This window comes from Mixophyes fleayi, chromosome 10 (genome assembly GCF_038048845.1).
Source record: "Mixophyes fleayi isolate aMixFle1 chromosome 10, aMixFle1.hap1, whole genome shotgun sequence".
Classification (NCBI taxonomy): domain Eukaryota; kingdom Metazoa; phylum Chordata; class Amphibia; order Anura; family Limnodynastidae; genus Mixophyes; species Mixophyes fleayi.
The window spans coordinates 10423564-10451263 of NC_134411.1; the positions used below are offsets into that span (position 1 = coordinate 10423564).

Below are 27700 nucleotides of genomic sequence, written 5' to 3' on the forward strand. Positions count from 1 at the left end.
TATTGCAAGACTATAATGCTATACTCCAGTGGTTGCTGGATCTCCATGATGCTCACTAACAATCAAAGGAACCAACGTCACTGAGGCATACTCCGGCATTGGTGGTAATACAAATGTATCTGTTTAAAAGAAAAACAGCAGCACTATACCTTTCAAAATGTGGAGCAGTAACTTTAACTGTACCTCAATCATATCTTCCTTCCATGATGCTAATCCAGCACTCCAGCTGTTGCAAACACTTTCAATGCTGCTAAGCCGACACCCCAGCTGTGTCTGAACTACCCCTTCCTTGATGTTGAGTTATCACTCCAGTTGTTGCTGATCTACATCTTTCATCATGCTTAGAAAACAGTACAGATGTTGCTGAACAACTTACATAATGCCAAGCCACTCCAAGGGTTGCTAAATGACACCTTGCATGATGCTTAGCTAATACTCCAGTGGCTGCTGAATTTATACCTTAGTGATAAGTAAACAGATAAATAACTCTTTAAACTGCTTTTGGTTAGCGAACAAAAACTCCTTCTTTATTCAGTTTCCTACCACATTGTAATGAGTAAGACAGGCTTAAATTAGGACAAATTGAAGTTGAGGGTTTTGGGAGTTAAGAATAGAATGTGTCATATGCTCATTTACATATCCATATGTCAAAACCTTTGTGTCTCCAATGCGAGACACAGGTGGCAGGTACTTTAAGGATGAGCAGGATAGTAAATCTTTTCTACTGCGATAGATACTGTCACTTGTCACTGAATCAGAGCTTAGTTTATAGCAAAGCAGCGCTGACTGTGCATTAAAGAGATACTGCTGGTATAAAGTAGTGGCTCATAAGAAGACATTTCTCACTAACTAATAACAAGGGAATTATGGAACTTTATATAAATCTAACTACAAAAACACATACAGAGAGCCAATAGACTTCTGAAATATTAGATTTGTTCTATAACAGAATTTCAGCACGGTGGCTAAGTGGTTAGCACTTCTGCCTCACAGCACTGGGGTCATGAGTTCAATTCCTGACCATGGCCTTATCTGTGTGGAGTTTGTATGTTCTCCCCGTGTTTGCGTGGGTTTCCTCCGGGTGCTCCGGTTTCCTCCCACACTCCAAAAACATACTGGTAGGTTAATTGGCTGCTATCAAAATTGACCCTAGTCTCTCTCTCTCCCTCTCTGTCTCTGTCTGTCTGTGTATGTTAGGGAATTTAGACTGTAAGCTCCAATGGGGCAGGGACTGATGTAAATGAGTTCTCTGTACAGCGCTGCGGAATCAGTGGCGCTATATAAAAAATAAATGATGATGATGAAAGATCATCGTGGCAATTACCAGTCCATAAAGTGGATGGCACTTTGCCGTTTATACTTAAAGCAAAGAATATTCTATGATACAAGCAAAGCGTTATCCAATGTCAGCTCTAGATAGGTAATATAAACACAGATCTAATAATAAAAAATAACTATGTTTAAAGTTTTCACAAGATGATAGATGGCCAAGTTTAGAATTTCCTGGATCCTCATGACATATTTTGGAGGAGTAACACAGTATAGTGTACCGCATTCATATTTTGTCGGATTGGTCAAAGATCACCTGATTTTGTCACAAGTGCATCCAAATTACTGAAGATATATTAGGTGGTGGGGTGCCGAATGAACCTGAGGGTTGGCTAGGCTAGTTTGCTTTGTTAGTTAAGTGTCACGGGCACTAGGAGTCTTGCCCAGGATTTCACCAGATGACTGGGCTTACCAGAGTAGTGAAGCTCGCACAACGGTCCTCTGGTAGCGGGGTGTCTAGCGGAACAAATATCACAGCAGATGGAGAGAGAATGCCAATAAATAATAGGAAAGTCAGTGACTTGCAGCAATCTTTGGTCAATGAATCAGCGACTAGCTGATATAGTGGAAAGGTAGATTTGAACACGGAGGTCAGGATGGACGTGAGTAGATGCAGGGAGGTAGCAGGGAAGTCAGTGGTCTGCGTACAGCAAGTTGTACCACTGCTTATGGTGAAGAGACTTGTCCAGGTGCAGGTAGGTAGCGGGGAAATCAGTGGTCTGCGTATAGCAAGTTGTACCACTGCTTATGATGAGAAGACTTGTCCAGGTGCAGGTAGGTAGCGGGGAAGTCAGTGGTCTGCGTATAGCAAGTTGTACCACTGCTTATGGTGAGAAGCCTTGTCCATGTGCAGGTAGGTAGCGGGGAAGTCAGTGGTCTGCGTATAGCAAGTTGTACCACTGCTTAATCGGTGAGGATGTGTACAAGTGTTGATGAGTGGAAGCATACAAAGGATAATAGGATGCAGACACTGAGAGCACAGAGGAACTTGATCCCAATAGGTATGCAGCGTATCCAACAAAGTCTATATAACGGTATGTGTGGCGCTGCTTGGTAGAGACTTGCTCAGCACAGATATGCAGGCCAATAATGGATAGTCAATCACAGTTATGCATATAAGGACTGAGTAGTATGGTTAATTCCAGACAGGTATGCAGCGTAACAATAACAGTCTATAGCGGGTATGGATACCGCTGCTGAGAGGGGAAACTTGTCCTAGCGGATATGCAGAGTAAACGTAGAAAGTCAATAACAGATAGGCATACCGCTATTCAGTAGAGCAGTCTGTCCACAGGGAGATGCAGGGACTGCAGAGACGCTGGACGGCAGAGACGAGTGTAGGAACCACAGGTGAGTAGATCCGGTAATCAGAGTCCAGCTGAGGACACAGGCAGGAAACAGGAGACTGTAGCAGGTATGGAAACCAACGATGAGTAGCACAGGGAATCCACAGGAACTGAAGACACTAGTAGTACACAGGAGATAGTAGCGGGTATGGAAACCAGCAATGAGTAGATCAGGAATCAGCAGGAAACTGAAGACACAGGGAACACCTTCAGAGACTCACAGGGAATGAGACTCCAAGATCAGGCAATGAGGTAATGCACACAGGTGCCTTAAATAGGGAGTTGCCTAGAGGAAACAATGCTTGAACATTATATATAAAAGGATTTTAAAAAAATACCACCATTCCTCAGCGTAACATACAATACAGATCAATTTCCGCACGCTCTTTTTTGCATCCCCCTCATCTAATCCCTCCCAACCTCTCTGTTTTAATCTATACTTGAGTTTCGCATATTTGCCTTTCAGACATAGGCAAAAACAAAAATGACACTTACAGTTGTTTAGGGCAGATCATCCAATAATGTAAGTCTTGAACTTATATTTCTGGAACACTTGTATCTACATCAAGGTTTGCAAACATATTGTCTTCTACTTATTGGGACTAAGCTATACCAAAAAACTTTCATTTGTGATCACTATTTTGCAGTGGACTTAAAAGAAACTTGTTATATTATATGGATTACCAACTCATCTCATGATCTAAAAGCAACTTTAGGCATTATAACTGCTTAATATACCTTTATGCATTTGTTTTATTTGTGCACTATATATATATATATATATATATATATATATATATATATATATATATATATATAGATTTTGTGCAATTTAAATGTTTATATATGCTATCTCTGTCCAGAACTGTAGTTCTTTGAACATGCAGTGTAAAGGATAAGCGTTGACAACTGTGTTTTTGTTTTGTATACATATATGGGCATTTATATTGCCACGTAGCTGGTACCATATATAATATGGGATATACCGAGCACGGGCTTGTTTTTTCTCTGGTTTTGTTTCAAAATGTTGCCTTATTGTCATAGCAGCTGTCCATCAAGCCTTTTTAAGGCACATTTGGGTGTGGCTCACAAGCCAGCCCTTGCTAGATGTAAAGCCCTATACCTGGAAGGTGAGTGCATCTGATTTTAGCTGCATTTTAATGGTGTTTAAAGCATATGGGTCAGTGTAGGTCCTGCATATAATGAGGTGCCCTTGATGCTGGGATGCAGGCTTAAATGTTTTGATAAAAATATGGACCAATACCTCATGTTTTCATTTTGCTAGATACACACAGATATGCAGTGTAAAGGATAAGCGCTGACAACTGTCTTTTTTTTTTTGAACATATCAGTCACTTTTACTTACGGTGTACATAATACATTTATTTCTTATCATACATTGTTCTTATGTTGTCCCTGGGAGTTCCATATTTATATTTGATTCTACCAATTTGATTAGAGGTGTCCTATTCCCACTACCTTTTTGGCTGCACCTAGCACACTTACCAGACAGGAGAAGTGCAGGTTAGGATTTTTTCTTTATTTAGAGAGCTATAATATATTTGAACTGTTTATTAAGAAGACGAAGACAAAAACGATCAAAAAGAAATTAACTGAAGGGAAAATGTACCATAAAAGAAACTGGTGTTTAATATTTTTTAAGTAAAGTAAACTGAAAAACCTGTAGCATAAAGTATCTCTTATATTTTTTGCTGTATAATAGAGTGAACATGATATATTTATACAAAGTCATATTTAGTGGTTATTACTAGATTATTTAATGTATTTCTTTACTTAAGGAGTTGTAAATTGCCACAATAATCAAGACAATGCATTACCTGGTAATGTAAAATTAAATATAATAACACAATGTGTAACTCAGTGAAATATAAACGTAGTATGTAGTATTTATGGTTCCTTTACAATTTAAGAGACACAACCTACTGAATCTTGTATTTTACTAACTATTTATTGAGCAATTACTGTAGGAGTTTTAAAAAGGGAATGGTATCTCTTATAACTGCATCCTCCCTGGCCAAATTGTAATTTTAAATATGATACACAATAGAACCTATGGATTTTATGATGCACTGTGTCTGTCTTCTGTTCAGATAGGCATGGGGTTAGCAGGAGGTGGTTCTTTGTTGACATTTTTAGCAAGTGTTTAAGAATGTGTATTTTGGCAGCTGTTTGAGTGTCACTGTATGTGCTCAAAACAAAACAGCCCAGATTTAAAGTGGACAAAAAGGATTGGGCTTGTCGATTTGGGGGGTGTTGATTGCGGCTTGGCCTATTTTTATCCCATTTTTTCCTGTCAGTTTGGGAGTTATGAGGACCTAAATTGGACTTAGGTTGAAAAACTACACGTGAAAGCATATAGTGTCCCGATTCCGCTGATAGTGCCCCGTTTGGAAAAGAATCCATGGCACTACCCAATACTAATCACTGTGCCACCTTAGATCAGTGGCGGAACTACCATTGCTGTGGCAGGTGCAGTGCACCGGGGCCCATGGAGATAATGGGACCCACTGCATGGCAGATGCAGAGGGTTAGGGGCCTCAATTCCCTCCTCCCCACAACGGAGCTCACAGTTCGCTAGTTCCGCCTCTGCCCTAGATGGACTTTATGTTTAAATAAAGGTAATTGGGCTGCAACTCCTGCTGTTCTCTCCCAAGTTTGAAATTAAATTGTAGAGACTAGGGCCATATTTCCATATTTCAATTTGACATTAACCTAAGCATTTTGAGTTAGTGCAAAACATTGTGCACCCACATGCTTGGGTCATCCCCCCCATTATCCTTAATGGAAAATATAGATAGTTGGTAAAGTGCAAATAGCTAATAAAAAATTAAAATCAACAAAAAACTATTTCTATGCTTCCATCAAACCAGAGGTGCACTAGTCTGCATAAATGACAAACACTGAACCACAGAATAGTATTACCAATGTACATAAATATGTAGCCAAGATCTTGAATGCAGTGAACAGATCTAGCCATGCAATCAAATCCGAGGTAACAATGTGTCAGTATTCAACAAAAATTACATTTGGGGAATGGTTTAAAAATTTGAAAATAGAAACCACAAACATGAAACTTGGCATGGAAGAGGTGTCAGAAACCAGAAATACATCACTTCATAAATTATCAACCAGAGGTCTATATGGAAGAGAGATGAAACAGGTAATCACAACACTGAACATTTTGTTCGTCTGACGAATAGACATCTTGACATTAGAGCTCTCATTTTCTGAAGTATGAGTAGGATTCATAGCACTCTGGCAGACTTAAGAACTTTCCTAGGTATTTGAAAGGTCACTGCAAATCACAGGAACCTTATTTTATTGGCCAGTCAATTATGAAACACAGGTTCATGTGCTCAAGATATCACTGTCTTTAGAAACAATGAGTGATATATTCGGTCTCGGAACACTGAGGTATGTTTTTGGAAGGAAGCCCATATACACTTGTGCAAAACAAAATCTTAAGGACGGATTGTGTTCCTCTAGAGTTAAAAGGAGAACATGGTTCTATTGAATCAACTCTGTATGGAACAACTTCACACATTGCTCTGGCCCTAGAGAAACATTTGTAGCTGGTACTGATAGAGTGTGTATCTTGCAAACCATGGGGTCTACTTTATATATAATAAAAGGGGGTCTATTCTATATACAGATTTCCATCATATATTCCCCCCAAAGCAAGATTTGCATATTATCCACTAAGATGGGATGCTTCTTGTATACTGACCAATAAGTCGTCTCTTCTGCATTGTTTTGTTCGTCTGCATAGATAGTGACTTGTTCGGAAAACCCATGGCCGTAGAGCTTTGAGGCAGCAGTGCTAACCAATGTGCCACCCTAGATGGACTTTACATTGAAATAAAGACACCTCTTGCTACCTTCTCCTATATTTGAAATTATAGAGGTCAGTGCCATATTTAGATTTGACATCAATGTAAACTGGCCACCCGCATGGCCTCTGCCTCGTGCGCTGGCCACCCGCATGGCCTCTGCCTCGTACGCTGTACAGCCCACCCGCATGGCCTCTGCATCGTGCGCTGTACAGCCCACCCGCATGGCCTCTGCCTCGTGCGCTGTACAGCCCACCCGCATGGCCTCTGCCTCGTACGCTGTACAGCCCACCCGCATGGCCTCTGCCTCGTGCGCTGTACAGCCCACCCGCATGGCCTCTGCCTCGTACGCTGTACAGCCCACCCGCATGGCCTCTGCCTCGTACGCTGTACAGCCCACCCGCATGGCCTCTGCCTCGTACGCTGTACAGCCCACCCGCATGGCCTCTGCCTCGTGCGCTGTATAGCCCACCCGCATGGCCTCTGCCTCGTGCGCTGTACAGCCCACCCGCATGGCCTCTGCCTCGTGCGCTGTACAGCCCACCCGCATGGCCTCTGCCTCGTGCGCTGTACAGCCCACCCGCATGGCCTCTGCCTCGTGCGCTGTATAGCCCACCCGCATGGCCTCTGCCTCGTGCGCTGTATAGCCCACCCGCATGGCCTCTGCCTCGTGCGCTGTACAGCCCACCCGCATGGCCTCTGCCTCGTGCGCTGTACAGCCCACCCGCATGGCCTCTGCCTCGTGCGCTGTACAGCCCACCCGCATGGCCTCTGCCTCGTACGCTGTACAGCCCACCCGCATGGCCTCTGCCTCGTGCGCTGTATAGCCCACCCGCATGGCCTCTGCCTCGTGCGCTGTATAGCCCACCCGCATGGCCTCTGCCTCGTGCGCTGTACAGCCCACCCGCATGGCCTCTGCCTCGTACGCTGTACAGCCCACCCGCATGGCCTCTGCCTCGTGCGCTGTACAGCCCACCCGCATGGCCTCTGCCTCGTACGCTGTACAGCCCACCCGCATGGCCTCTGCCTCGTACGCTGTACAGCCCACCCGCATGGCCTCTGCCTCGTACGCTGTACAGCCCACCCGCATGGCCTCTGCATCGTGCGCTGTACAGCCCACCCGCATGGCCTCTGCCTCGTGCGCTGTACAGCCCACCCGCATGGCCTCTGCCTCGTGCGCTGTACAGCCCACCCGCATGGCCTCTGCCTCGTGCGCTGTACAGCCCACCCGCATGGCCTCTGCCTCGTGCGCTGTACAGCCCACCCGCATGGCCTCTGCCTCGTGCGCTGTACAGCCCACCCGCATGGCCTCTGCATCGTGCGCTGTACAGCCCACCCGCATGGCCTCTGCCTCGTACGCTGTACAGCCCACCCGCATGGCCTCTGCCTCGTACGCTGTACAGCCCACCCGCATGGCCTCTGCCTCGTGCGCTGTACAGCCCACCCGCATGGCCTCTGCCTCGTGCGCTGTACAGCCCACCCGCATGGCCTCTGCCTCGTGCGCTGTATAGCCCACCCGCATGGCCTCTGCCTCGTGCGCTGTACAGCCCACCCGCATGGCCTCTGCCTCGTACGCTGTACAGCCCACCCGCATGGCCTCTGCCTCGTACGCTGTACAGCCCACCCGCATGGCCTCTGTCTCGTGCGCTGTACAGCCCACCCGCATGGCCTCTGCCTCGTGCGCTGTACAGCCCACCCGCATGGCCTCTGCCTCGTGCGCTGTACAGCCCACCCGCATGGCCTCTGCTTCGTACACTGTACAGCCCACCCGCATGGCCTCTGCTTCGTACTCTGTATAGCCCACCCGCATGGCCTCTGCCTCGTACTCTGTATAGCCCACCCGCATGGCCTCTGCCTCGTACGCTGTACAGCCCACCCGCATGGCCTCTGCCTCGTGCGCTGTACAGCCCACCCGCATGGCCTCTGTCTCGTGCGCTGTACAGCCCACCCGCATGGCCTCTGTCTCGTGCGCCGTACAGCCCACCCGCATGGCCTCTGCCTCGTGCGCTGTACAGCCCACCCGCATGGCCTCTGCCTCGTGCGCTGTACAGCCCACCCGCATGGCCTCTGCTTCGTACACTGTACAGCCCACCCGCATGGCCTCTGCTTCGTACTCTGTATAGCCCACCCGCATGGCCTCTCCTTCGTACTCTGTATAGCCCACCCGCATGGCCTCTCCTTCGTACTCTGTATAGCCCACCCGCATGGCCTCTCCTTCGTACTCTGTATAGCCCACCCGCATGGCCTCTCCTTCGTACGCTGTATAGCCCACCCGCATGGCCTCTCCTTCGTACTCTGTATAGCCCACCCGCATGGCCTCTCCTTCGTACTCTGTATAGCCCACCCGCATGGCCTCTCCTTCTTACTCTGTATAGCCCACCCTTTTCAGACTCCAAAAATCTGGACTTGTGGTGCTGGAGTGACATCTTTCTTTTATTTGTATACCGGTAACAAGAAAAGTCTCTGCTTTCTACGATTGTCCCCAGAATGGACAATACATACCAAACACCAGTAATAATTCTACTTTGCACACAGGCCGTGAGAATAGTCTGTATTGAATTACAGCCAACAGCATTGGTTATCTGATATGGCCACTGATGGGTATAATACACTGCAATGCTATTTATATGATGTAGTGCACTGCTGGGTGTAATGTGCTATGTTAAGCTGGGTACACACTACAGAAATTTCAACCAACTTTTTATGCAGAGCGATTTTACATGCGATCGATGGTCCAATCGCTCGGTCCATGGACTGCAAACACACTCACCTTGTTCAGGACGATAAAGGGAAGAGCGGACGTCCCTTTAGCGACTTTTTACAGCCATGTTGTCTTGAGCAATGTACACACTGCAGCGACATTTGCGGGAAATGTAACGAGAAACCAAATACATTAGCATAAAGGGGCAGAGCTTTCACTATAGATAACACCCACAGCTGCATAAAAAGAGAAGGCAACACTGTCTCTTCATTCATTCATTCATATAAAATAGAAGTTTAGTAACATACATAAAATTTAGAAAAACATTAAACTGCTTAAGTGCAATGCAATGAATATTCCCTAATAATAAAATCCCTTCGTATGTAATGGAATGCTCCATTCTCGGCGTGCGAAACGCGTTGGACAGTAACAAGACACTTCCGTTATACACCTTCCTGTCAGGTGTGCGTTCCACGCTGGAACGCACGCCGTCGCTGCTCACTGAGACCATCTCTGCTCACTGAGAACACCGCGATTACCAAGAGCTCAATCGCCACCTCCACAGCCGTGTACTACTCCAGCTTCCCGGCACTTCAGCAACAGTGGATCACCAACAACTTTTGGACTTACCCGGATCACGTAGTATTATCTTAAGCGCAAGTACCGATTGTTTTTCACCCCTCTTTGTTTTTTGCATCCACGCTGTGCTGGATATGGACATTTTCCCTGGACTCTGACGTTTATTATATTTTTCCCGGAATCCACACATTTAATACGATTGATCAGTCCAGCGTGCTGGTGCACTACACCAACCACATTGCATTATCCTGTTTACATATTTGCTGTCTGTATTGATCCGTGGTTTTTACTGATACTACCAGCTTTGAATATATATTTTTGAATGTACTGTACCCAATTCCAATGTGAATTCTTATGTTTTTATGCATTCTATAAAATGATTTACTCTTTTACATATAAGAATCACTCATTAATACCTCCTAGGTTCAAGCGCAGCATATTTTTTTATCTACTATTTATCAGGTTGGACTCTCCTGCATATTCAGCTGCTTACCTAGCCAACCCCGTTAGTGCGCTCCTATCTAGCCTTTCAAAGAAATCAAAGGGGATAGAAAACATCAAGACCTGTTCTGCCACAACCCAGTAGCACCTTTAAAAATACTAAATACTAAAAAAAATACTCTGCAGTACTCTGCGCTCTGATTGGTATGGGCGCGCTCACTTCTCATGCGGATCTTTCAGAAAAGCTGTGTGTAAAAAAATTTGTACCTTTTTCCTGCAATAAAAATGTTGCATGAACACTGTGTGGTTTATTCTGGGTACTTCACAATTATAAGTTAATAAAGGTTAATATAACTTTAATAGTTTATAAAGGTTAAAGTTTATAAAGAGTAAATATGAATACATTGCCAACATAGACGCAAAGGGTAATAACACACGTGCTTTATACAAGTGTAATTGTCTGCAGCCAGACAGGTGCAATATACATCTATACAAAACACAATTCAGTGATGTGCGGATTCCGCACCACGTGGGACTGGGACAGACATCAAAAAATTTACATACACACGCCCCCCAGGTCGAGGAAGTATCGGAGGATTGTCGTGGATCGGTCGGAAGTTTATACACACTGCACAACGGAAACGAGATTGTAACGAAAATATTAAACGGGATGACCAACCAAATGAGGCGACAATCGTCCATTTGGGCAGACTTTCGACCATCGTGTCACTGCACACACTGACCCCACTTTTGAACGAGCGGCCGTATGTCGGCTGATTGAGCCGATTATTGGACGAAAATCGTGTAGTGTGTACCCAGCTTTAGTATGTTGTGCAGTGCAAAAATATGTATTATTTGAATAGTCTGAATTGTGTTACTAAAATGCCAAGACCTTTCCGGAGACATCACACCTAACAATTTAAATAGACACGCCCCAATAGGTTTGCATTTTAAGCCTCTGTGCTCTTCTCTCCAAAAATTTAGTTTGCATAAAACAAACAAAAAAACAAAACTGTGAACTACGTAAGTTATAGACAACACATAAATAAAAAAAACAGCTAAATATGTTGTCGAGCACAGTGTGAAGGACATACAGACGGAGGCAGAAACACTACAAAGATAACAACTGAAGTTGTTCTTTTAACATACCAAAGGAACACTTTTTCCACAAATAAAACAGTTAATTGTGTGTGTGTGTTTATATAAATAGCTTTGTTTAATATGCCATGAGATCTCTAGTCATTCATACGCTCAGTTCCACCCTTACTATCCAAACTGTGAGCTCTTAGAGAAATAGAACGGTAATACTAAAAGGTCTTCGGACCCGTACCCAGTGCATTTATCAAGGGTCTGTATGTAAAAAAAAATACATATTTGAAAAGTTTTACTTACTGTCTCTTCTGTCCACCCAACTGGCTCCAAACCTCCACCACAAAGCCATCAAATTGTTCGTCCTGCAAATATTAAGAGCACTGTCACCTTACATCTTTAAACATATCATGAAAGAACAAAGAAGAACATCTATGTTGTGCTAAATGACAAACTCATGAATTCCACATGTATATGCATAATCTACAAATCCTACTCACTCTCTCTCTCTCTATCTATCTATATACACTATATGGACAAAGGTATTTGGCCATACCTGTTAATTATTGACTTGAGGTGTTTCAATCTGACCCATTGCCAGAGGTGTATAAAATCAAGCACCTAGCCATGTAGTCTTCATTTGCAAACATTTGTGATACAAAATGGGTGGTTCTGAAGAGCTCCGTGACTTCAAGCGTAGTACTGTGATAGGATGCCACCTTTGCAATATGACGGTTCGTGAAATTTCATCCCTGCTGGATATTCCACAGTCAACTGTAAGTGATATTATTAGAAAGTGGAAGCAATTAGGAACAGCAACTCAGCCACGAAATGGAAGACCATGTAAAATCACAGAGTGGGGTCAAAAACTGCTAAGGCGCATAGTGTGTAAAAGTCGCCTGTGCTCTGCTGATTCCATAGCTGAAGAGTTCCTGAACTTTCACTGGCATTAATTAAAGCACAAAAACTGTGCAACGGGAGTTTACTGGAATGGGTTTCCATGGCCGAGCAGCTGCATACAAGCCTCACATCACCAAGACCAATGCCAAGCGTCAGATGGAATGGTGTAAAGCACACAGACACTAGACTGTGGAAATGTTCTGTGGAGTGACGAATCACACTTCTCTGTTTGGCAGTCAGATGAGTGAGTCTGGATTTGGCGGATGCCAGGAGAACGTTACCTGTCTGACTGCATTATACCAACTGTGAAGGTTGGTGGAGGAGCGATAATGGTAAGGGGCTGTCTTTCAGGGTTTGGGCTAGGCCGCTTATCTCCAGTGAAGGGCAATCTTAATTGTTCAGCATACCAAGTCATTTTGGACAATGCTATGCTTCATATTTTAAACAGTATTTCTAGATACAAGGGTTATCAGCCAGAGAGTTCTAGTCATGGCTCCTGCTGCAATCCTTGTGGAAATTTAAAGTGACAATTTCTTTGGCCATTAGGATAACCAGAGCTGGACGTTTGTACAGGAACAATCAACAATGGACATGCAGGACAACACATGTCTGCATCAATTTATATTCCTGTAGTCTCAGCTTTTTGATTTGCATGAGATTCCATCAGTTCCACCATTCTAAAGATGTGAGTGGGGCTTTGGCTGTCTGTAATGGATTGTCAGATTAACACCGGACAGTGTATTTTACCATCTACATATCTGGAATTTTCAGTTCGAAGGATTTAGGAATTAATTTTTTTTTTTTATTATTTATTGGTTACAAGACAACAAGTATACAGCAAAACATTTGCACAGTATAAATCTGTTCTACAGAAAGCAGATGTCTGATATTAGTTTTCAACAGTTGCCAACAAGGAAAAGGAGAAACAAGGCTGCAGAAAGAATTGACCAATGGAAACGCACATAGGGGTGAAGACCTGAGGATGTCCTGCACATTAGTCTAGAGAGTTATGTAAATCATGTTGCTAGGACTGTTTTTTATGTGTTCAGTTTTTGGAGCCATGAAAAACAAGTCAGTTTTTCCTTTACACTGTTAGGAGCCGCGGCGGCCGCGGGCACCGCCACAAATCACTACCTCTGGTCTCTGGCGTCCCGGCCGTCTCCATGGTGACCGGAATGTCACTTCCTCGTCCCGGTTGCCTAGGCAAGAACCGGGACGCTTGCTGCTCCCTGCCACCGCGCCCGACCAGCTGTCAAACAGCCGGTCCCACGCGCAGGGCTGTTTAGACTCAGCCTTCTAGGGCTGATTGGAGAAATACATTATTACAGCCACCTGGCTGATTATTAGAGCTGGGCACTCTGTGCCTCATTGGTTCCCAGTACTTTTTAAGGCAGCGAGGACTGAGCCTCCCTGCCGGTTATAGCGTTCTATTCCAGTTTGCTATCTGCTTCTGTGCTGTGTTGGTGATAAACCTTGGGTTTGCTTTTCTGTGTATGACCCCTGCCTGTACCCGGATTCTGAACCCTTGTCTGTGGCCTTGACCCTGCTTATACCATACGTATCCTACGCCTGTGCTCTGTCAAGCCAGTCAGACTTTTATCATTGCTGTCCAGTCCGCAGACCTCTGGCCTATCCCTACTCCGTGTATTACCTCCCGTTCCTGTGTGCCGCTGTGTGACCATAAACTTGTACTACACTGAGTGTAAGACCTGAGTACCTGTGAGCATAACCAGTCTCTACGGGGAAGGCGATTGCTATAGGTGAAGACCTCTTCCGCTAGTTCTACAAGTTTATGACGCACTGATGGACATAACATACACACCTCCAGTTTCACGGTATTATATCTACAATAAATCTCTTTCGGCAGAGACCTCTTATACAATCCCGACTACAAGTGATGGAGCAGTGCGGTGGGTCATCAGGTATGGTAACCCCAGTAATGTGGGTTATACTGGTGTGGATGTTACGCCAGTATAAAGTTATCCGTTTAAAACTCCAGAATATGTAAAGCGAAAAAACTGGCCAGCAAGTGGTCCATTTAAAGCTGCCAGTCTGAGCTATACATTTCTAAGAGATCTACCATGTTCCAACTCCTGCTGTCCCAGATTTCTGTAGACCTTGCCTGTTACTCACCTGACCTGACAAATAACTGCGTTCTGCTATCTATGGCTTATTGATAGTGAACCTCTACTGCTCATCCTGACCTTTGGCTTTACAAACCTGTGCTGCCTCCCCTGACTCTTTGGATCTGTTTGAGGTGGTCTCATCTACTCATTGAATTTCTGCATCTAACCTTTCCCCACATCCTAGTGTCCATGATCCAGGGAGCAGAAAGGGATGTTGATCCCCCCCATATCAGCCATATATGCAGTATGTGACGTGCCTGCTTGTCGATGAGTAAATAATCTCTTTGTAAAGACCAGTAAGAGGAAAAAGTTATACATTAGCAGTCTCAAAGTCATGTATTAATATAGGAAAAACCATGTGATCACCCAGAGCCAATGAAGAATCTATGCTACAAAATGGCAAAAATGACTTTACGTAGTTTGAGGACATCACAAAAAGCATATGATGAGAACACAGAACATGTCTGCCAATACTGAAAAGTTTAAGCTCTCGACCACTCGAGTGTCCCAACCAGTGAGCCTGCACAAAGACATAAAAACAGGTGAACACAGAGGAAACAAACCATTTTCAGATACCTTGTGTAGTACGTGATTCATCTTTAGAATCAATTTAAGTGTGTTTATTAATTGCTTAGAGAGCTGCAATTCCTACTTATGGATGATTGTACAACTGAAGAGCTCAGGATTACACAGCCAGCAATATAGAATGCCGCCAATCTGTTGGTAATTAGAGGAGGTAGAGTAGAGTAGAGTGCCATCAACATGTGCAGATAAGGATGAAAATATATTTGTACCAAATTTTTATGTGTGTATTGTTATGGCAGTGCAGGCCATACATCAAGCACAGGGCTGATCTGTTAATGTGACAAGGAACAAGAATATCAGGTCTATAAGGGGTTAAACTATTTTTTCCTTTAATTTTAAATGTGAGCACATTAACTATTTAAATGTAGCAAACGGTGTTCCCAATAAATTACTATCGGTCAATTATGAAAGTACAAAACCTGCTGAGCAAATGCAATTTTGTAACGTCATGCACCCATCTGAACTATCCCGTCCATATATACTGGTAAATGTATGGCTTACTTGGCAAAGAATGCAAGCAGAAAAAATGTCTGGGAGTAAATGGGTAGATCAGGACGCTGCTTGCTGAATAAGGGACTACCTCTGGAATGTGCCTCATGCACAAAAACAAGATTTTGCATGCAGTATTTAAATAATAGTGAATACCGCCCAGAATGCACAAAGTGGCTGCAGAGCCTTTTTACTCTTGACAAAATGACTTACATGTCCTCAGAGGTGGTGAAGAACAGGAGTAATCCTATCATTCAATTTGGCACTCGATTTATTGAAAAGTGCACTGACAGGCACAATATTACCAGTGTAACAAAAACATTAGACAGCACGATGTTACCTTAATCTTAAGACTTATTTAGAAAATAGAGGAGGCTCCAATCGAGCAGCATTTTTGCACACAAAAAGAAGATTAAAAAAAAATAATTAAAGGGATGATGCAAAACATATAGTAGGTTGAACTCGATTTGACATTTTTACTTTTTGGGGCACGCAAATTTCCATCTGGGCTCACGATTCCTGCAGATAGTTGAGCATGAAGGCATTTCCCAAAAGTGAACAGTGGACGTGCAGACAAATGGCTGCATCTGTTCAGAATTAAATGGCATATTTGGTGGTTACTAACTGTCTGTCGTTGTTAATATGTTTTCCTTCATATGAAATACAATAGTAATTACTTATTCACTTCCATGGACCCACGTCCCAATAACCAAAATATTAATTAAAACTTACAACTATCACATATTAAGATTATGGAACGTATTAACTCTTTGCGGTGTATGCATCATCTGCCGATTTTTCCAACTCACTATTCGGCGAGTGTGCAGTAAAAAATTAAAGCGGCAATGGCTTTAGAGGCATTGTTTTGTCTTTAAAGCCATTGCCGCTTTAAATTTTCACTGCAAACTCGCCGAATAGCAGTTGATACATTTACCCCTTTGAATGAAAACACTCTTCCTATGGCTTTAGCTGAAGAGGACCACCATCCCCCCCCTCTTATTATCCTTCACCCCCCTATCCTTATACACTACAAAACAGATCTATACAATTTCACTTTTTCCTTCCTGTACCTACATTTGGTATGTTCTTTCTTTATTTTGCTACCACATACAATTGTATATTTACACATAATTCCTAATAACTTTAAAAACCTGGACAGCTTGTGAACATATCTACCTTATGACACGTAAAATGTTTTCTATTACTTTGTCCACAATAACTTTTTTTTTAAAAAAAAAAAGCAACTTACAAATATCACATAGGTTTGGCTGTTTAACTGTACCCCCACAACAAGCAACAGGACCTCCTGCTGGCAATACACATGCTTTTGTGACTCTGCATGAAGGTGCCAACATGGGCAACAATTTTTATTTGCGATTCAGTCGTTTTAAGATCACTGAGCGAGTGGTCAGATCACAATCACAGGCAATCCTTTTACTGTGCATGAATTCTCAAGTATATTATAGTTAGTATGTACAAATCTTTCAGTGGAAAGATCTTTTACAATTAGAAAAGTGCAATTAAAATGTATAACTTGGACACATATATAACAACAAGTTAACCCGTGCATGATACTCATGCATTCTAGTCAAATCAAGCTACTTAAGGTATTAAAAAGGTTCTTGTCATGCATTTGGGCCATAGCCCAGGCCTCAACCACCAACCACTCCCCACTGTCACCCCCGGCAACCACCAACCACTCCCTACTGTCACTTCTCCTTCAAGAAATATATATATATTTTTTTAAAATCTTTATAAACACTTTTAACAATTAACAAATTAAATTAACAAATTAAAAACATCTTAGTATACCAAATTTCAGCCCTTTCTGATTTTTTTTTCCACACACACTAAGAATTTAGTAGGTCAGTGTATAACTCCGCCCAGCAGGTGACGCTGCAGCTTGGTTTTATTTTTTCCACACACAGACAGACTAACACACGCCACTAGACATTTATAATATAGAGCTTTTAAGTGAATAAAAGTGCTCTACTTTTCACAACAAATATGTGCATGCTTTATAATGTACTATGGCTGCATCGGAGCATAAGACTCATCAGAATGATAAAAACGCTCTAGTTTATACGATAAATGGCTAAAATACAAGGACAGCCATTGTTACTCTTAAATGTCTGCTTCTGTGAACATCCATAATCATTTTCAGCACAATCACAGCTGTTATTCTTTCAACAACCTGCAGCATTTTACAGCCTGCAAACAAACATAATCATGTCATTCTTTGGCATAAACAATCAGTATTTTTTTTTACGTGATGACAATCCGCTGGGAAATCCACTGACACAAAACAACAAAGTTTATGCAAAATGTAAACTTTGCAAAACAAACATAAAAAACATGCGTGCAAGCGGTTTTAGCAAACGTGCTTTAAAGTGGTGGCCGAACTGAAACCAGGCACACCGCTTAGGGGCATATTCAATTGACGGCGGGATCGCCGAAAATTCCGCGCTCAAAAAATATTACGGTTATTACGGTAATCCTGCGTGGGAAAACCGTTATTACGGTAATTTCTTTGTTAAAGAATTAGTTCTGCCCTATAGACGGCAATTCTTTCCACTTACAGCCCTGGAAATGGCTTATGTTCACATACTGCACATTTACTGAAAAATATAGCAATGAAAAAAGAATAAGTTACATTTCCTGTTTAACTTTTGCCCAAACGCTCCTGAGGTAAGGTCCTTTGAAGTAACATGAAAGGCCAAGCACTCAGGATACCTGGCAGTGCTACGGGAGCAACAGAACACTGTCCAGGGGATGGAAACTGCATTACTTGGGAAAATAAAGGAGGGGTTGCCAGCTGGGGTATTAAAGCGCACAGTAGAAACTGAAGATTTCAGTATTAAGAGACAGGAATGTGCAGATGCAGGACAATTTTGGGTACAGGATGATGGCATGAATAGAGGGGTTCTAAAAAGTACCAGAAGGATATTATATCATTTATAGGCAAATTATGGCTCTCTAGCTGTTATTAAAGTAGTCTAGGAACTAGTGGGAAGTATCTGGTTATCCACAGTGACATCAGATCAACACATTGAGAGAACTATTGCCTTTATCTGCATGATACTCTCTTTTATTACACTTCAATCATGATGGAAATCTATCCCAACCTTTGCAGCCTGCACCATGGCATCTGAAAGATCTTCAATCTCATCTTCACTACTGAACACACTCTCAAAGTCCTGGTAAGTCCACGCGTCAAAAAGGATCCGTGGTACTGAAATACAATTGATGGAATAAATAAAGCTGTACTAAGTACTTAAGGCACAGGTTCAAGCATACGGTTTATGGCTTTAACCAGTCATTCAAATTCCTATGATACTGTGGTGAACATTAATAGGTGTCCATTCACATTGCACTCATAGATTAAGGTTTGTTCTATACACATTTTGGGAATAAGGTTCGATGGCTGTCCTGTGTCACATTTCCAGTCCCATATAACCCATACTACTCCACAGTAAACCTACTCCCTTGGCAATGTGTACACAATACTTACCGATTTTTGTCCTCTTTGAATTCTTTTTGATGTCTTTCATCCATCCTAGAGAAAAAAAATAAATGTAAAAGTAACATTATTACGTGTATGATACACAAGTGGTATAAAAATATTGTGTTGGCTGCAGGCTAGGTGTCCTGGAACCACACCACGTGACCACAGTGTTTGGCTGAGGAAGGGTGGGGGCTGAAGGCAACAGTACAAAGGACTTTGTATTAGTGTGTATTAAGCTACTACAATGAAAGTGGTAAGTGGCAAAGCTGCAGCTTGATATAAAGGGAAGAAGAGGAGGTTCATTGTTTTCATTAAACCAGTATTGTTTTGCTGTACAGTTGTTGATAACTAAAGTCAATTTCCGTTCCAAAGTCTGAGATTACAGGCTGGAGACCCAAATTTTGCCTCTAAACACTGTGCCACGGAGCACTGACTGCTATATTTGACACCAATCCCATCGTGTGTAAATCCTTGTAAATAATATCTGTATAAACAGCAAGTTCATCACTTCAATGTTCGTCTACTGTAAATTTTTATGGAAAATGGAGATGCTAACCTTGGTCTACGTCATGCATTCCGGTCACCTGGTAAGATTGTCTGCCCTTTCTTCTGATCTGCAGCCAGACTGGAGAGATGAGCGTTAATTTGGATGCAAATATTTTTGCAATATTGTAACCATGACCGTTCCACTGCGAGTAAAGAAGAAGTAGAGATTAATAACCTCAGAAACAGTAATGTGCAAAAGATCACTAATGACTTGAACATTCGCAATTCCTGAGTATACGCAGGTCAGTTTTTGTATGTTCTGGTACCACGTGCAAGCTCTTGCTATATCAACCACCTGTCTACTGCCTCAGTAGCTGGATGAGGGACTTCAACTTGTCTACACACACGAGATGCAAGTAGGTGGACTGTACCACAATGTAACAGACTTCATAGTTAATTATGATGAAAATATTCTACGGTTTGGTTCCACTAGAATACTACACACCTAAACTTTAACATGGTTAATCAAGAGGTTGGTTGCTAGTAATAATCCAGTGATCTGCCTGACCAGGCGACTGTTATTGTTTGGTCACAATGTGAAAATCCAAGACTTAAAGGTTCTCACTGTATTACATATGGCATATGTAGCTGAAAATATAGTGCATAGCCCTTATAAGAGCCCAGTGATCACGTTTGAGACTTTGGAAATAGAGGATGTTGTTCTGGCTGTACTGCTCTATGTAAGCTTCATTTAAACTAACTTGAACACATATCTCCATGGAACCTAATTATTTTACTATTTACTTTGTGGTGCATTCATAATCACCATCATCCTTTATGTGTAAGGAGCCACAAAACGCGGCAGCTCCACACAGCCAGAGAGACAAATAATACAGAAAAACAGAAAATATACATGCGGGTTCGGATGCTATAATCTACTCAATTTTTTTCTATCTTTAATAAATTAGACACAATACACCAGATTAATAAAACCTCTTGCTTTTCTATCTAAAGTTCTGCTCCAATAGATTATCTGCTGTTCTCCAGCTAAACCTTGATGGCCAAAATTAGGAGCAAATCCAATGAAAGGGTGCAGATTTGCACCTGGACAAACCATGATGCGAAGCAACAGCTGCAAACACATTTTTTTCTTTTCAGACAGGGAATATACTGTCTGCTTTGGCATACAGTACACCGGGAAGCTCTCTTTTTACACTTTGATTTAAAGTTGAGTTAGGATGCACCATTCTCCCACCTCAAAATCCGTCCTCATCTTTTTAGTTTTTCACCCCAACTGTACAACAATGTTTTGCTAAGGTGCAAAATTGCACCTTCTGTCTGGATTTACTCAGGAGTCTAAATGAGATTCTAAAACAACAGTTTCCCAGTTTCGCTAAACTGATTCATTAGACCCAAAACTTATGTGGAACAAGAGGGACATCTTGTGGACTTTATGTAAAAGTGCATCACTGAGTAATTACCATTAGAGATACCGTACATTTAAGCTCAGTTCAGATATATGTGCTTGGGAAAATGAGCATAAAACCTGATATGCGCTTTCATTGATTTTTGCATGTATTAATATTTCATTACATTTTTCATGTTGCCGGATTTAGCCATTGGATTGGTAATGCTATATAGTGAATGAAAAACAGATCAAGGTGCTTTCTAAAACTGAATATGCAGTATTAAAATGTTAGAACATACACTACGGATAGCTCTTTCTTTTATACTTTAATTGATTTTCATAAAGCATGAAACAAGCACTAAACATTTAAAAGAATAAAATAAAATGTGTGGCCAAGTCCTTACAATGTATTGGTCGCTTATAATGGGAGATGCCATCTTATGCATGGAATCAATATTCAATTACAAAACCAGCACCACTTTTCACTTGCAGGCTCGATTTGTACATTGCAGCTTGCTGCATATAAAACTAATAATGGTCTGTAATGTTTGACATCCCGCCCTCTGCACACACTTTGGACTATTATTCAAACTGTGTACAGAGGCAGGGTGCCAAACTATAGTCAAAACAGCAGCTTGTGGCTTTTCTGCTCACAGAAAGCTGAAAAGTAAAAAACAAGAGCCAGGAATGGCCCCTGTGTTTCAATGAACCACACATGCAGCAAAGGTAAGTCCTACTGTTTCACTGTGCACTAACAGTATACCAATTTCTTATATGTTAAAAACATGGGATCCTATGTCTAGATGTATCCCCCCAGTAATATCCATAACTGCACAAGTATGATGGACGCATTCATAAAAATATGGTGAATAATGTTATTGGCAAAGGCAAAGCATTATGTAAATGGAGTGTGAAAATGTAATCTAGGAAGCGTGACTTACCGGTGTAACATATCCAAGTACATCCCCAGAAACATGGCGCTCCTCCATCTTTTTGGCACAGTAACTTTGGTGATCAAGCACAATGTCTTTGGCTTTGATGTCAGTGGTAACTAATCCTCGGGACTGCACAGGTGCATCAGACAGACGAGTCTACCACACACAGAAAAAAGTAAAACGTAATGTCTAACAATGATGCTACAGAAATGTTCTCTTTCCGTTTCATTGCATTGTGACACATACTTTCTCAGATAGGTAAATAACATCACAAGAGGGAAAATGTTCTGTTGCTTTAACAAAAAGGGACTATTCTCTCCAAAATAAAAATCATATTCGACACGAACACTGTTTAGCACTTGAGTTCAGACTTGATGACACTGCCAAACTGTATTTGGAATCTATGTGTTGCTACGGTTTGGTGTTTTAGGAGTACTAGTAAAAAACCTCACTGCTTCACTGATCACCTACTCTCACTCTCGTCTTCAGGACTTTGCCCGGGCTGCTCCCCTGCTGTGGAACGTTCTTCCACGTTCCATCAGGTTAGCATCTACTCTCAAAGGCTTCAAGCGTGCCCTTAAGACTCATTTCTTTATTCAAGTCTATCAGTCCTCCTCCTAACTACCTTGTCCTGGCTCTCTCCCCCAGTTAGTACCACCCTATTTGTGTCTCCCCCTTCCCTTTAGGATGTAAGCTCTCATGAGCAGGGCCCTCTTTCCTTGTATGCACCTTCTAGTATTCCATCACCCTCCTTACCTCTTGGCCTGCTTCGCTAGCCCTGTTTTCCCTGTCTTCTTAAGCTTCGGCCTTCTTCTCGCTGATTTCTACCATCCCTTTCACTATCTGTCCCAGATATAATCTAATTTGCTTTACCCTGTCACCTGTGTTTGTATACATTTTGTATCATGTTGTGTCTTGGTTCTGTTTTCTGTATATGTAATGTACGGCGCTGCGGACCCTTTGTGGCGCTTTATAAGTCAAAGATAATAATAATAATAACCGATAGTGTGCAGCAGTCAAACAGCTAAATCATGTTCTAAGAATGACGTCACCCAGGAGCTTTGAGCGCAAGCACTTTTTCAGCTAAAAAGCGCTAGCATTCATAAAGCTTCGATAATTCCAATCTAACCCACTGAAGTGAACAAGGAACACTCATCCTCTGTCACACAGGACCGCTTGCTCTCCGAAGATGCAGCAAACAGTGTTTCTGAGCATAAGTGTTCCTGATTGACAGGAAAAGATCATTCCCATTTACTGCAATGTGTTAGCACGGAGCAACTTCAGCAGTATGAACGCTAGTCCTTTTTAGCTGGAAAAGTGCTAGCATTCAAAGCACTTGTGTGACACCACTGTAAAGCAGCATCCATTTTGGTACACTGCAAACAAATTATCATAATACACTGAAGACAGTAAATAGATTAAATGTTTCCATCATGTGCATTAATTCACAGGAATACGTTCATCAAAAAACAGCTACGGGAGAAAGTACTTCATACTGCTAGATTTATTGTTAGGGTCACAGCTAACAGCTTCTTTTCCATGGTATGTAATAGACTCCTAATGGCTAAGAATAAATCTAATGCTTGTCACTGTGCTTATCACAATACAAAGCAATGCTTCAAGGGAAACAATCCAAATGCTAATTGTGGTTTGCTACAGGAGACTCACAAGCCAGAAGTCAAAAGTGCACTTATAAAAATCTCAATCGTTACATAAATAGATTTGTGAATAATACCAATAGCATTTCTATGTGAACAATACTGCAGTTTAGATCTAATAATCCTCTAAAGCCATTGGTAAATCTTTCTACAAACACTTAACCCCCAAAATCTAACTTTTCAAATATCGACCATTGTGTATTGACTTTCCACTGCAGCTCCATTATAAAGTATAGAATTACCCCCTCCCTCCAATACAAACAGCTAAACCCAATCCTACATGTTTACAACACTGTCCCAATAGGATCTCACAGAGGTCAAAAAGATGAGAATGAAAATATTGGAGTTACTGTGATATCACTGCCCCTGCACCATGCATGAAGCAAACACTATGTATTCCTGCAAAGCAAGTGTGCAGCAGTGTCAGACATTGTGTGCCTGCTATGTTAGAGAATCCCCTCCTTTTAAACATGACAACAAAGTAGGGAAAGAGGACACTGTGGAACTATTTAGAGAAGTATAAACACTACAGTTATTTCATGTATATTATTCAGCTCAGCATTACATAATCGACATATATTAAAATCAAACAGTGGATTTACTTTTTCTTTAAACTGCACTACTACCTAGTAAACGGAGGTAATCTAGGGCTCCACCCTCCACTAGCCAGGTGCACAGGGCATCTCCTCTTACAGCCCCAGTGGGTGTGAGTCAGAGTACCAATCACATCCCCTCCACCGCTATTTTAAGTTGGCGATCTAAACGGATTTGCCGATCCCGTGTTGAAGTCTTGGGAAATACAACGGCGGGGCCCAGGGTTAAGGGCCTTGCACTACCACCTTCTATTAGTTTGCAAAGTTCCACTTTAATATTTTTGCATTTAGGAGTACAGTAGCTCATATAATTCTGTAGGTAAAGAAATATGTTCTTATGGTCGTCTGCTGGAGTGCATTCCCCGTCCACACATAGCAAAAGAGATTATATAAAGGAACAAAAGTGAAACTACATCCCATAGTAGTAAATTATACTGAAATATGTTACTTTCTAACTAGCCCTTTGATGGATCTTTAATTCTTAAAGGGGCAGCCAATACACTTTAAATAATGTATCCCGTTGAATACAAAATAGTTGATGTAGCTATTTTCTTTTGCAACAGCACTGATTGAAATGGGTTTTAAATAGGGGCACTAAAAAAAGTGTTGGACTGTTTGAGATACTACTGAAATAGGATGTCAACTATATTTGCTGCCTACCTCTGTCTCATTTGGTTAATACTGCAAATAAATAATAATAATGATTGCATAACTTATTTGACGTCCATAAAGCACTCACCACTTATTATTATTTTTGATTCCAAACTTTGTAACTATGCAAAAGACACTGCAGCATCTATTATCTTACCTTGGACTCCAGAGACTTTGAGGAAGCTTTCTTTGAGTCAGTCTTTGACAAAGTGGCATCAGCCAAGTGGCAAGCAATAGCCACCGATAGCAGAGCATTCACCAGCCTCATTGTTTCAGAGCTGACTCACTGCAATGAGAGAATATGGACAGTGACACAGCAGATGCTAACCAGAGCCCTGATTTTTGCTATTGGTAGTGTGGGAGGGAGCCTGACACAGAGCTGGAGGCAATGTCTGGCCATCTAACCCCTTCACTGCTCCAAGCAGCAGCTGTTTTATATACATGATGTAGGCTTGAAAACAGGGGGACTGTTATTTACTACAATGCATGAACAGCAAGTAGACGGTCATCCCGAACAAAATTTCAACTCATCTGTCAACTCAGAAAAAAATTACAGTATGCATTTAATGTAGACAGGGACCGGTACTTAACAGTTTTACAGAGTTTATGCATATTAACAATAAATAAGTTAAATATTCAATTATTATTAGAGTATTTACATCTTTAGTGGTTCTGTTATCAATTTAACTGTGAAATGCCACTGAGGCACAAGCATTTTGCTTTTTCTTCCTCCTACAAGTTTAACTTATCTCAATGTACAGCCCATGTTTTATGTTTTAATAACATAACATCAACATTTTCCACACGCCTAATTTTTTTTAATATTGTAAGCTCTCAAGCAGCGTCCTTTTACTTAATACCCAATCTTGTTTTATTACTATGTTTGCTCCTAAATATAGCACTACGGAGTATTGCTGGTGCTATATAAATAAACTGTAATAATAATATTATTCTCTATTAAGGGCAAAGACATAACACTGTCAGGGAGTTTTAAGGTTGCTGTTTTTATGCATCTTCTGCCTGCTTTCTACTGACTGATCCAAAGACCCAAAACAATACTGAAATACAATAACAATTCAGACAAAAGGCAGAAATATTCTACAATCAGTGCAGAAAATTTTACAAATAGATTCATCTTTAGCAAAATAACTTTCCTGTGTGTTTTTGAAAGATGTTCATCTGTCAGAGGCCAAAAATATATATAAATATATATAAAAAAGTAGTAAGCATTCCTACAGATTGGTCATGTTAGCTCAACTTACTTATCAAAAATCTACCTGACTGTCATACTACAATAACTCAATGTCATAGGTTGGCCTACATACTGATGCTATAAACCACTGCAGGGGAAATTTAAAGCGGCGATGGCGTTTGCCTTTACAAGCTATCACCGTTTAAAATTTCCCCTGCAAAGTCGCCGGTTTCCGTCGACTTGCAGAAATCGGAGCTTCATTCATTTACCCCCAGGAGTGTAGGCAGATTTCTATAGAGTGTGCAGAGTCACAATCTATTCAGCAGATGGTTATGACAGATGAAGAGCACAGATCAGCGTCACAGAAATCGCATCTGCAGTAATGTTCTGTAGCGTGTACCCAGTTTAAGACTTAATTTCTTATATGTAGGGTACTATACCTATTCATAACTAATTAAATATAAAACGTTAAAATGTATTTTCAGCATTTTTATAACATAGAATGGTGTTGGCAAGTGTAAATGAATCCCATGAAAACCAACATTGGACAAGGGCAACAAAAAAAGAACAAAACACACACACACACACACACACACACACACACACACACACAGATAGTCATCTAATTTTACAGTAAAATTGGAGAAACAAAGAGCAGACTATTATCTCAATACATGGATGACAACTTTGTAATGATCTACTGACAATCATAGCTAAAGGATAAACATTATGATATAGGGAACACTGCTGTAAGCAAAAATGTCAATGAATGTCAAGAGAGTTATAGCCAAGGTAAGGACAGGGCACTATACTGGGGGACATGATTTGTTTGCATAACTTGGTCAAAATGTGATATTTCTTTATTATAGACAGTCCACTCCAGTAACACTGCATACAGAATAGAAAGAGATTGAATTGCATTTATGAGAACAATGTCAGTGGTACCATAGTTATCCACAAACGTGTTAAAAACAGGTACTGAATAGAGAAAAGGTACTGGAGAAATACCTTAGGCAGGTATTAAATTCAGCAGAATACGTAAAATTATTTTGTGTGGTTGAATGAGCAATAATACTAAACAAGAAAATTATAAGGTAAGATGCTTAAAACCTGACCCTTTCATTGGAAATTTAGGACAGTTGATAACTAATGAATGTTCAGTCCTGCACATTTCCCATGATTGAATTGCTAAAAATCTGCACGTATTCCTTTAAAAACTAAACTGTTATTTACTTAAGAGCTGTGAACCAGATACTTGTATAGAATAGTCAGTTTGCTTTGTAGAAACTAGCCTCTTTCGCAAGTGATAAAGCATTTGCAAATTAATGTACAGCAACCTATGTATTTGTTCAAACGAGCAGCATTGTGCATTTTAAATGAGAGGTCTCACACAAAATGGGGTAGTTGCTGAATGCCAACCAATATAACAGTAGCCCACCGAGACTAGAGACTAAATAGAACTTTCCATGTGTCACCCAAAAGAGAGCTTCCGTGTTACTAACCTGACTCATTGGCGAGGACACTGTCTGCTTCAAATAAAGTTTTTTTTAAAAAAAGAAAAAAAATATATATGGAAACTGTTCCGCCCTCAACGAGAGAGCATTGTAAGGGCAGCGCTCAACTCTTACATTGAATGGAAGAGGCGGAGACCAATGAGCGGGGACAGAACGGGATTGGCTGTTGGGTGTTTGTACGTCGTGTTCTGGCACAAATGTGCTGGAGTCTGAGCTCCCTTCACGGTACATAAACATATGTGGAGTCAGATCATGTAAAATGTTCCCTTTTGTTTACATGTAATAGCGCACAACACTTAATGAAATCGCTGCAAACTGTAAC

At 41.7% G+C, this 27700-nt stretch overlaps 1 protein-coding gene across 3 annotated transcripts in view; it reads right to left on the bottom strand.

The window, feature by feature from the left end:
* The window catches only part of CHID1 (chitinase domain containing 1), a 296065-nt gene extending 268622 nt beyond the window's left edge, over positions 1-27443 (bottom strand). Inside the window, exons 1-7 of one of the 3 annotated variants that reach the window (XM_075187855.1) lie at positions 27367-27443; positions 24830-24958; positions 21777-21926; positions 19498-19630; positions 18948-18992; positions 18562-18668; positions 11640-11701 (exon numbers count right to left, since the gene is read on the bottom strand). In XM_075187855.1, the coding sequence (XP_075043956.1) occupies positions 11640-11701; positions 18562-18668; positions 18948-18992; positions 19498-19630; positions 21777-21926; positions 24830-24940 (608 nt within the window). In that variant the 5' untranslated portion in view covers positions 24941-24958; positions 27367-27443. Of the gene's footprint in view, positions 1-11639; positions 11702-18561; positions 18669-18947; positions 18993-19497; positions 19631-21776; positions 21927-24829; positions 24959-27254; positions 27342-27366 lie in introns of those variants that run through there. The other 2 variants (XM_075187853.1, XM_075187854.1) reach the window with 2 other exon arrangements.
* Between the last annotated feature and the right edge of the window lie 257 nt (positions 27444-27700).